This window comes from Monopterus albus, unplaced genomic scaffold (assembly GCF_001952655.1).
Source record: "Monopterus albus unplaced genomic scaffold, M_albus_1.0 scaffold295.1, whole genome shotgun sequence".
Classification (NCBI taxonomy): domain Eukaryota; kingdom Metazoa; phylum Chordata; class Actinopteri; order Synbranchiformes; family Synbranchidae; genus Monopterus; species Monopterus albus.
This window is the reverse complement of record NW_018128175.1, coordinates 396087-408448: the sequence shown is the minus strand read 5'-3', so window position 1 is coordinate 408448 and position 12362 is coordinate 396087. Positions and strand designations below refer to the sequence as shown.

At 42.1% G+C, this 12362-nt stretch overlaps 1 protein-coding gene across 1 annotated transcript in view; it reads left to right on the top strand.

Annotated features, from left to right (window-relative positions):
* Nucleotides 1-1272: 1272 nt before the first annotated feature.
* b4galnt4a (beta-1,4-N-acetyl-galactosaminyl transferase 4a) overlaps nt 1273-12362 on the top strand; it is a 138466-nt gene continuing 127376 nt past the window's right edge. The window contains 1 exon segment of the mRNA XM_020623274.1: nt 1273-3005. Within this exon segment, the coding sequence (XP_020478930.1) occupies nt 2864-3005 (142 nt within the window). The 5' untranslated portion in view covers nt 1273-2863.

Below are 12362 nucleotides of genomic sequence, written 5' to 3'. Positions count from 1 at the left end.
TCTTGCACAATTATCCAAGAAGATGAGAAATACTACAAGTTGACTCGAAGCTGAAAATTATAACTATGGTGTATGCATAAGAGCCAGGTTAATACTGATACATGGTGCTGTTAATGAAACACAGACAGTCATACTAAACTTTATCATTATAAAAGCAAAATAATACTAACAGTAAATAAAACAACTGTAACTCCTGAAATCCAATCCTAACAGAAGTACATCAAAATTCCACTTGAGAATCCCAGTTCATCTTAATAAGGAGACAGCAAAGAATTGTTCCAAAAATGTAACTGCTTCACCACAATCCACAATTAGTTTTCAATATGCAAATCAACAGTTAGTATGTAGTAGTAGCATTAATATGTTTTATTTTTCCAGCTGTTATGTTTTTAGTATACTGGCAGCATAGCTCTGCCCAACAACAGGAGCAGAGGTCTAATAGGCCAGAACAAAGGAAAACACCTATGTGTGCAGAGCCTTCAAAACAAATCTGAAACATCTTTATAACATTTTAATTTCACTTGCTCTTTTTCTCATAGGACAAGTAAATGTCTTTGGTGAAAAAAAAAATCCTACTGGGGCAAACTGTAGGTGAAATATGTGTGAACATAACTATAAATCTTTGCTGCCGAGAGCAGCGTTGTGCACGGTGAGGTGGGGCATAAATTTCTATATCGGCATTTTGTCTCACAAGATTTAAACACAACCAGCCTTGCTTCAGTGATAAGGCTTGTGAAGACCAAAGACTGTTGCTTCACACGATGTAGTCGTTGCAGTTTTATCTTTGACCGGAGGGGGGCAGTCAAGCGCGTATCCTGAGCAGCTCGGGGTGTCGCCACACACGGACGCACAACGAGCCACATTGTGTGTAATTACTCCGGGAGCTACTGTATGCACCGAACTGGAAAGTCAAGTTAGGAATTGTTATTTCAGCCTCATAATCATTATAACAATTTTGTCACCTTCTCTTAAAATATCAGACTGAAGTTATTTTTTTCCAAAAACTATGGAATTCAACTACTTCTGACACTAATTGAATTTTGTAGGAAGACTGGCATTCAGTTTTGGAAAAGGCAGTTTCGGAATCATGTCAAACTAGCCTAGAGCTGGTGATTTCAGATGGGATGCACTTCAACTGAGGAAGATCTAAAAAGAGCCAGGGTGAGGAATGAGTGTTCCTGAGAGAAATGTATTAAGGAATGCCATTTTCAGAAGTGTGCAATTTCCTGAGGTAATTACCTGAAGAACGACTAATTAACAGGGGGCCTTGGACGTAGGGGAAAGGACAGAGCTTTACAAGTTTCAGGCTGTGTGCGTTCAGCTATTGGATGATGGATCACTCTAATACCAAGCTACGGTGAGGGCCAACGTGTTCATCCCGCCTCCTGTGAACCCTTTGCGGGATAGTAATTGGGCTCCAGACCTGTCAATCCCCGTCCACCCAGGTTAGGTTGTTCTGCACCGTTAAGATGCTCAATTGATGGGCGTACAGAGCTGCGCGGTGTAAGGAGAGGCGCTTACGTGTTTTATTGTGGCAAAACAAAACCATGTTCTGTGCTGGTAATATCACACCTTTTCGCTGGTTTCTTTTGCGACATCCTTCCTGGACCTCAGTTGTTTTTTTTCTTCCTGCGAGCGGTGACAAGCAGGTTGGACGATGCTATTGCGGCATTTTAAACGGGTAAAAAAGCTCCTGACAGAACAACAACATATGCAGCGCATCGCTGGCAGCGCCGATTGTCAGTGTTTATTACTTTAAATCGGATGTTGGTCTTTGCTTGTGATCGCGCTCGCACGCACGGTGGACTCGGACAACGGCACTTTGGGAGAATTGGGTAAAATGCACCTGCCCGTGATACAGGACCAACCGGAGCACATGGGCATCTGTTTCCTGGACCTCAGATCGGACAGCCACATCCGAGTATTCTCATCAAACCTCTCTTGGTAAACCGGAATGGAGCATTCGCTGGTTTTAATCTACACTGGTTTACTATTTATTCGTCTTCGGGCTTCAAAGCCGCTCGGATAAGAGGATGACATCTGATCGCCCCTCCTCTGCCGGGACTTAAATAAAAACGCGCTCCTTCTGAAGCAGCTGCCCTCGATTGGAAGCCGGAGTCTCGGTTTCAGCTGCGTTTAACAATAGATGGGGCTGTGATATTTGGGTGACTGCCAACTTAACCTTTCCCTGATCAGTTTACTTACATTCACCGAAGTCTCTTTAATTGCATTTGTAATCATTTGGAAAGATTAAAAGCAACAGATTAGATTTAGCTCTGCAGGAAGCCTTCTGCGTTGCAGCTTCGTAGAGATGCCCAGTCCGATCACGCCTCCACATGGAAACCAAAACATCTCTTACTGCTCTGACACTTTTCAGTAAACCCTTGGCAGGGGATGATCGTCGAGGAGCCGATAAAATAATCAGCAGCGGATTGAGCGATAGGGGATTTGTGTAGATTATACCCAGACTGCTCTTTTCACACTGAACTTCTTATCTCTGCAGCCTTTCCCCTTCTTCTCCAGCTGCCGGGAAGCTCTACTTTACAAGCTATTCATAGGGGAAAGTGAGTAACTGGGTTACATTCATAAGCAATGATTGCCACAGAGGTGTTTGGACCCAGATCTGAGGATATGGCGACTTTGGCACTGCTGTCACCCCACGGATCCAGGGGAATGGGACGCGCTTTAACGCTGTAGTTAATGCTCACTGTTTACAAGCAGGCTGCCTGAGATGCTGTGGCTGTGACCAGCAGAGGTAACCCGTCAGTACAGCAGCGGACAGCCAGAAACAAACAACAGCAGCGTCCGAACCCCCACATCCCGGACCCGTTTTGAGTAGCTACCGGAGGATGTTTGAGTCAGGATGCTGCGCTTCCCCGTGAAGAAGATCCGGAAGCAGTTCAAGCTCCTGCTGCTGCTGGTGCTGCTCACCTCCGCCGTGTGGTTCACGTACCTGCACATCAACCAGAGCAAGACCATCAAACTCCACTTCAACTATGGAAAAGGTAGGAGAAATCTCGTCTGCAGTATGTGTTACACTTTAAAATGTTCTGGAAGCAGTCTTTTAAGACATTTGAAAGGACATTTAACAGCCCCTTGATGAAAACTGTAGCAATGTAACATTACTATAAAGTCACCACTGAGTACAGTACGCTCCAGCAGAAATATTATAGGAATAATAAAGTGATATTATAGAAGATAAGAAGGCCATAAAACTGGATAGAGACATAAAGTCACTTCAGTAGACACACTGACAGATATAAGTCCTAGTAAGAAAAAAATCATGGGTTTCAGACACAATCCTTTATGATGAGGTCAGTATGCTGTAACACTACAGACACATTATTTCTCAATATAAATATTGCCAGTTTGCATTGCTGACAAATATGTCCTGGAAGCAACTACCCTTGCTGACTTTCTCATGCTGATTGTTCTCCCTGACGGGTAGGGCCAAGTAACACAGGCAGGCGGCATGTCTCATAAATAAACAACAGTTTCCTTCTCCACGCTAAGTAGAGAGCACTGCGGTCTCTGGCCAGGTCGAGAGGCAGGCCGCCGCCTTCAACATCAATAATCAAGGGGCTGTTCATGGAGGTCACAGGCATGCCAGTCAGCCTTGGAAAAATATTAGCTGGTGGGAAGTGCAGAGGAGGGAGATTGCCAACTGCCACTGCGATGCCACTTATTACCCAGGCTTGGCTGCATTCAGCCACTGTACACAACACAACTGACTAGTTAGATTAGACGATACTCAGTATTATGCAACAATAACAATTATGAATGGGAAAAAAATACTGATAAAAAGATTCTGAATGCTATAACACACAGTCACCTACTACAGATTTAATGTGGGTTGTATCTCCTGCAGCTGTCTGTGTAAACTGATCTCAAGAGATTATAATGTCCTTGAAGAGAGCACACCACACCATACACACACACACACACTCACATGAGGCATTGACACACAGGGAGCATTTGATTCTCTCTGATCTTAGCAGTGGGGTTTTCCCAGCAACAAACTTGAGTCTTGCATCACACAGAGGTCTGTAATGCTGTCACTCTGGCTTGTTGTGTTTAGTAATTGCAGCTAAGTGTGTCGTGAGCGTGTGTCAGGATTGAGGGTAAAAATGCAAACCAACACAATATCTTGTGATGATTCTTTCCTGGCAGACCTCTCTTACGGTTTCCAGAAAAGTGATACAAACTGTACATTAGCAGCCTCATGTAGGGCAGATTGCATTTCACTCTGTTGTATAAGGGTTCATGATATCGTATTCACACTGTGGACTTGGATTAAACAGATCACCCCTGTAGAGACTGGATATCATTGCACTGTGTATCTTTCAGCCTTTGTGACTGTGTTGACTGCAGTGTTGCTGCTGATTTTGTGTTATCTTTCCCAAGGGTGTGACAGTCCCTCTTGTTCTCTGAAATCACAGAGCCCAGTGCACACTGATATTTTTGATATTGTTGTGTTCCTCACTTTAAGGATTCTGCTGTTAGTGTGCTTTGACGACTCGTCTGCCACGGCCGTCCAGTGAGGAAGGGAGCTGTTTTGCTGTGCTGGTTTGTGCATCTGATTGACTGGCCTCTGTTTAGCCAGCTTTTGAGCAGGTCAGCTCTCTTGACCTCTTATAAATAACACGCCCCCTCTTGCACCATGAGTTTCTAAGTGAGATGTAGCGTTACTGAAAATGGGGCTCTATGGAGTGTATAAATATTCATATCAGGCTGGCAGTATTCTCTCAGTCTAAGAATCTTTAGCACTGAGGCGGAGCAGGTAGAAATAATGTAATTTCATTTTTGGCCTGAATTCTCACTTATTTGAATATGAATTTGTTTAATTTCCATCCCCCTTGTACCTGTTTTAGAGGAAATGAAATTGATCTCAGCCAGACCCTCTTCCCGAGCGAGCATGCATCAGACAGATTGCTGCTGGTGTTTTATCCACCAGATAATGTCTTACTGGCACATGACCAGCAGACCTATGAGAAATATAAACATCTTGACATAAAGTGCCTCATTGAGGCTGCATCTGTGTAATTGTGAATAATGATTTGAGACAGTTTAGAGTAGATGACTATGTACTTAAGCTGTCAAGTGTGCTGGGTCAATGTAATGGGGCAGTGGAGGCCTGAATCTTGGGGAATAGGCCTTCTTTATGACACCCTGTAGAGTCTCCCATAGCTAAAAAGTATCTTAGTTTCAATGTTTCTTAATGAAACACCTTTGATGTATGTTAACAAACAGGTTAACTACAGTTTCGCTCTGGTTTTAACATCTTTTTTGGAATGTCTGGAAACTTGCTTTGTGTACCCCTGTTGTCAGTGATCCTCTCTCTTGCTATTTTTTGGTGCATTACATCTACCATCTGTTATTGCCCTTTCAGTTGGCAGTAATCTGAGTCTATGTCCTTGTGCACATTCTGCTAGATGCACACACAAAAGGGACAAAAAAAAATGGAAGGCTAATGGAAAATCTCTGGTTGAACACTGTCTGATGTTTGACAACAACCTGGGTGCGGCAGTGAAAGGAAAACAGTTTCAGTAAGACATCCTTGACCAAGCTCAGCTAGAATGGCTGTATTTTAGGTGGCTAGTGACCGGTATGCCCTATGTTAGGTGTTTGTGTTTTTCTTTTTTTTTGCTGTGTTTAAATGAACCATGACTTTATTAACCCAGCCTGTATTTTATCTAATATGGAAACTGTATGATTAACATCACTTTGCTGAACAGGTTGATGGACACCTCATTACACAGAAGTCATATGTAGTCATTAATATCATACTGTGGTTAGTAGGCAAAGAAATCAATCTCACAGTGGTGCCATCAGGGCATTTTGCTTCAGAATTGTCATCATTCAGAATACTAAGCCAGCCACAGCCGTACTGAAATGGGCCATTGTTTTCTGCCGCTAAATTATTCAGTACAGGATGGAGCTGTGTGAAAGACAGGTGATGGGCAGTCCACTCACCTTTTTGAGATTTTATGGAAAGTAGTGAGGGAGATGGAGAGAAGGAGCCGACATCATGGAGGTGGTGGCACACGTGAACAATAGCTTCAGAAGTCAGGTCTTAAAATTTGATTACCTGAGCACAGAGAGAGGATTTTTCCGAATCCTTAAAAGTTACTTCCAATCAAGTAAAGCATCTGCACTTATTTGGCAGTTTATTAGGTACACCACACTAAAACACTCTAAGGCAACAGTCTGCACTGCAGTAAGTTATTCCTTCCTGAGGGTGATAAAGTTGTTCAAACTCTCCTAGAGAGGTGATAATTTTGGAAGGCGTACTTTGTCTTGCTGTTAAACTGCATCGCATTATCCTGACATGTGTCCACCCCATCAGTGAGGCTTGGCTAAATAACAGAAACACTTCTCTGGATAATGGAGTACAGTTTATAAGCAGCACAAACTCTAGCCTCCAGAATGATCCTACAGTTGAACCAATAGCTCTCTAACACTGTTTCAACAATACCTGACAATTACAACCTTCATGAATGGAAAGACTTATTACAGAACAGTTGGATTAGAGCTTAGTGTGCCTAATAAACTGCCCCCTGAGTGTATGCTTTCAAGAGGAGACCATGGGTCAGCAGGTGTTTCCTCACAAATCATACAAACAATAGAACAGTTAATTTTCCTTGTGTATGATTGTCTCTGCATGTCTCTTTGATTAATGAATAGACCTGTCAAAGAAATATAATTGCAGCACAATGAGCAGCACCAACGAGACCTTTGTGCATGTGGCATTCATTTATAGTTTCTTAAAAGCTGTAACTATGATAATGGTGAAACCCAAAAAGGTATAATTTAGTAGTTTTCAGACTGCGGCCCGGTCAGTCTGGCCTTATTTAGTCAGAATTTCAATGAGGAAGTGTGTTGGCAGGCAGCGTTCCACTGCATATTAGATGAGTGCCACATCTGTGCGCCCACCCAGCTACACAACAGTCACCCTGTTTTCCAGCATCAACAGGTCCACTGAGGAGGAGGGGGGAGGATAGTTGCTGCATACAGACTTCTATTGATTAGCTATGATTACACATGTGAAGGCACAATCACACATGCATACACTTAGCCACATAAGTATGTTGTCTATATATTGGTAAAACAGCACATAATACACATACACACTTCTCATATCATCAGGGATAAGCAGGAAGTCGGAGAGGGGAAGTCTCTGGGGCCTTGACAGATTGGCTGCTAGGTTGCCCATGGAGACAACATATGGGAGAGGAGCATGTGGTATTGGGCTGGTGGGATGTTTCACAGATTATTTTACCAAGACCAGTGCATTCATAGGTTGTGATGAAGCTTGAGGCTTGAATGCCTTTAATATCCACTGAGAGACTAAAAATAAAACCGACACAACCTGTGGATGCACTGTCATTGTATTACATATATTAATATGTCTGGAAAGTTACAAATTGACTTAAGAATCCCTGACTCTTGGATATAGTTGCAGCTTGTTGTTATATCTTAATAGCAGCACCCTCAGGCTGGCTTGCTGTCATGGCAACCATGCCCTCTGATGTCACTTTACCTAATTTTAACTCTTGTGGCCAGTCGGCTTTACCTCAGCCAGAACCACTCTGGTGGTCAAATGGTAACACACACCACCTTGGTGTGTGTAAGTGCACATACACAGCACCTTTTATCATTTATTAATGCAACAATGCATAGTATCAGTTACCTTTTACCAGTTTTGTGAATAATGCAGCCGCTCAGTTTCCACATGCACGTTTCATGAAACAGAACATTTGTTAATGGAAGAAGGAAGAACAGTAGAAAATGACATGTTGTATATCTCAGGTGGTTTTCTGACAGAGCTGAATTTAGGATTTTTTACAGGAACGCCGCACCCAGCGTGGGTCTAGTCTGCGAGTCTGCAATAACAAAGTGGTTTGGGCATTTTAAACTGGGGACACATGTGAACCCAGCTGGGTGGTAAGGGTTTATAAGATTGCCTCCGTTTAGGAATGCTAGACCTTTATATCACAGTGGCAGAGCTCTGTAAATGAAAATGAAGAAAACATTTTATCAGGAGAAATTCTGAAAGGAATGAATTATGAAATTTTAGCTGTATTAATTTGGTGATTTATATTCTTTAGAGCCGTACGGTTTGGCTAGCTTAACAGAAATGAATTAAAATTCCACATTCTGATGAAAGTTATTGCTGCACAAATCTGTATGTTTTCAATGCTGTGGTTAAAAAATGAAAACCAGATCTGAGCATTTGTCTTGGCTGTCATTGAGGAATGATTAAATACAACAATACATACAGAGAAATTGCATTATATATGAAACAGTCATTCCACTTGATGTGATTCTACCTTTTATGTCTCATTTCAGTTGAAGGGCTGTGTCATAAAAACACACACACACACAGCAGTTGCACCATGTTTAGATTGTGTCAGGGAGGCTAGGATGGGGACTGTCACTTCTTGTGTTTTCCCCAATGTTTTACCTGTTTTTCAGACTCCAGCTTGTTTAGGATTTTCTGCCCAGCTTTAGAGTTTGTCTGTTCTACTTGTTCTGTTTGCCTCCCAACTGGTTTAATCTCTGTATGTTCGAGACTTTTGTTTTTACCAGGTTTTGTTTGCCTGGACGTATAGTAAGATGGTCTGAATTAAAAATGACTTAACCAGTGTACCTGGCTTTCTTGGATCTCTGTCTCTCTCTCTGCCTAGTGTTTTTACACAGTCTGCCCCACAGTTTGTCTGATCAACCCATGATGCTGTAGGACCTGCTAGATGGAGGTGGAGACAACAGAAGGATCAAAAGGGGGAAATGATACCTCATGCTCTTTTCATGTGTATAAACATTTACTTACATTTTATTGTCCATGCTATCACTTATACTGTATGCATTTCAGAAGTTGTGTACATGTAATCTCTTGCCCAGTAACACTCTTTTCCTCCCTTTGCTAGTTTTCAGTTTCTTTCTGATGCTAAAATAAAATACACACTGCCACTGGACGGCCCTAAAATATTTCACACTCAGGATGTGTTGCATTCACATAGCCTCGGTGCATTTCATAGCTCCTAAATATTACATGTAAGAGTAACAGATGTGGATCTAGGATTGACAGATGAAGGGAGGCTAGGTTGGAAGGTGAGCAAAAGCATTGGAAAGTCCAAAGAGTGTTAACCTCAGGGTTAATGAAATTTGTGTTGGCCTGCCTAACGAGCCACCATCAAGGCACCAGCTCTGCTCCATGCAGATGAGAGTTCTGGCCCGCTGCCACGGCTTTGCCGCAGGAGATTTGTCTGTGAGTGAGCAGGAGAAACACAGAGCTTTAGTGTAAAAGTGAGGGAAATATCCCTGATGGACTGGAGGTTGGTTTTTTCTAAGTGTGTCATTCCATGTGTCTGCAAATGCGCAACTTTCTGTACTTTAACCCCAGCATTTAGTCAAGCAGAAGAGGAAGTGGCTGAATGATAGCACTGTTTGCCCGCTGGCACGCTCGCTCTGAATGGGGAACGAGAATGTGGAGAGGAGGGTCAGGGGAGAAGAAGGATGCCCTTCTCATGCAACAGGTGGGACGTGCGGCAGGATGTACCAGGAGAAGAAGTGGCTGTGACTCATAATAAACCTATTGCACAGTCAGTGTAATCTGTTTGTATATGAAACCCTGGTTTCTACCTGGATGTGTACACGTAAGATGAAGTTCACTGCGGAAAGCCATTCAGGTGTCGCCAGCGTATACAGCAGGGGTGTCAAATGATGCAGCAGTCACACTGTTAAACAAAGCCATCAAGATTTAATTAAGACCAATTTCCTCAGTAGAGACTCATAAAACCCCACACAATTTGGACAATTTCCTAGGACACTGCTGGGAGACACAGGCGAGGGGAATGTGAATAAGGAAGCAGAGGATGAGTCGGTGGTGAATTTTAAGAAATGTGAAACCATCGGAGAGCGAGAGAGAAAACGGGGAGCTCCAGAGAGACAGCTGTCAGGTGGGAGTATCGACTCCCTCGATCATAATCCTTGTCACGTTTGGGATTTGTCAGTTACTCTGTGCTTAGGCTCGGTTTCGCTCTTTACGCCCCACCTCTGTGGGAGGATTTTCTTTCATGCAGCGCTGAGCTGTATCAGCTCTGGTGTTACCTTACTGTAAGTGATCCAGACCTTGCAGGATTTTAATCAATCATCAAAGAGAGCGTGTCTGGGCACTCCCTGCTGCTCAGAATGAGCTTTCTGTAGTGGTGGTTAATGGAAAAGGTCACCTCTCCTTGAGGCTATGCTGGCTCACAACAAAGACAACTTAGACATTTAAGGACTTTCCCTGTGTCTTGTTGCCATTTAGATAAAGTTAAACCATGCGCTTTATGTCTGGCTGCATATGTAAAAGAATAAAAGCACTGGGTTGGTTATAGTGGTGGTGCTGAGGTTCCCCATGACTTCAGTCTGTCTGAAGGTGCTCCCCTGCTGACAGCATCCAAATGTGAACCTCTTGTAGTGATTTTACATTTTGCTTAAGTTGAACTGAATGGGACATTTTCCCTTCTTGACTTTAATCTTGTATCATTTTAAGTTTTAAAAAAAATCCCATCTTACATCCTGTCTCCTCTCATTTCATCTCACCTATCATCCAGTTGTTTTTCACATGTAAGAGGCTCCATCTTATTTTTCTGCATGAAGTGTGGGAGTAATGGAGGAGGCGGAACAAGAGAGAGGACCGAGGCTGCACTTTGTAGATCTTTTGTTTTGCGTCTCAAAGGCCTGCTCTCTGGCTTGATTATCATACAGTATGAGCTGCTTTGTGAAGGAACTCTGAGGGCTGTCAAACACTTTTTCATTTTTTTCTGTTGTTGCTACTGTTGAGGAACAATATTCAAGAATGTTTCCTGTTTACTCTGGAGCTGTGTTTGTATAACTGTGTATACTTGCTCTAACCTCTGCAAGTGTGCACTGCATTTTAATAATAATTCACTGTAATTAAATACCATATTTTAATATTTGCTATATCTTAGTCAAGTTCTTGTTTATCCTGCTTGTATGAGTTAATTTGACATTGGTTGTTGATGTTTTGATCAGTGAAAAGTTATTTTTATGTTGCTAGATTTTGTTTTTCCCCAAAGCTTTTTTGTGCTTCTTTTTTCTGACAACTTTTTATATTTAAGAGCTCACTTTTTATTTGTGGCGCATGCTAGGTGGAACAGTTGCAGGCAGAAGGCAGGTTATACAGCAAGCTGTCACCGAATGTTCAGTCAGTAAATAAAACAATGCTTTGAAAATCTACTTTCAGTGGCTTAGAACTTGTAACAGCAAACATCATATATTTTTTTGGTTTATTCTTTTGGGATCATGTTTGTTTCTCCCACTTTTCTCCATTTGGGTGTCTTATATTCTCACAGTGTGTTTCAGCTCTTTCATCAAACACATTTCCTTGATTATCTGTATCCACTCATTCAGAGTTGGTGGGTCAGCCTTGCCCCATTTCCATTTGATAGCCTTTTCACAAGCCACAGTTAATATCTTGACCAGATATTTGTCTTTACACCATTTACAATTACAGTTCTTTTCATTGCTGTACAGTACATACTGTTTCCTAGAAGTAATTTTGTTTCTGGGCATTTCCAGATTGCATGTCGCCAATACAGAATCATTTTATTTTATTCATTGTGTTTACTCTTTACCTAAGACGTAACATCTAAAAAACAATCGTTAGGAAAATTCTTTAAATGTATAAAAAAAATGGCTTGGTGTTTCCTCCACATATTATGCCAGTTCCTGTTTGATATTAGCATTGAGTTCATTTTCCCATTTTCCTTTTATATGTGCTGTTGAATGTCTATTATTTATTAGCAGTTCATGATACAGTTTTGATATGACTCTCATCCTACTACCTCTTTAGAACTTCCTCCCACGTCAGTGTTGGTGTCTTAAACTCAAGACCATTAAAAGTTTCAAAAGAAGTAGGGATTTAGCAGCACTTCTGTGACTCAACATGTGACTCTTGAACTGCCCGCATCTTAGAAAAACCACTTCTCTCCTCTTCAGAGTCGGCCTCTACAAATTACCTGGCTGGGTTTGGGCCAGTTCTTCATCTTTTTCATCAAATCACCAATGAGAAAGTCATTCTTCAAATCTCAGCACTCACAGATCCAAAGCTTTTATTGACTTTGTCTTGTGTACAGCATATCAGGCAGTATCCCCTATCTAATTTGATGATGGCTGTTGCCAAGGGCACTGCTATAAATTCCTCTCTCTTTGGCAAAAAGTGACCTCCTGAGTTTCAGCTTGATGGAGTATCAACTCTGTCAGCCAAACGCTCTGCCATGAGATTCATCTGCTGCTTTTTCTTTATCTGTACTGTGAGACCTTCATGTAAAACATGATCTCTTACAGTAGATGTT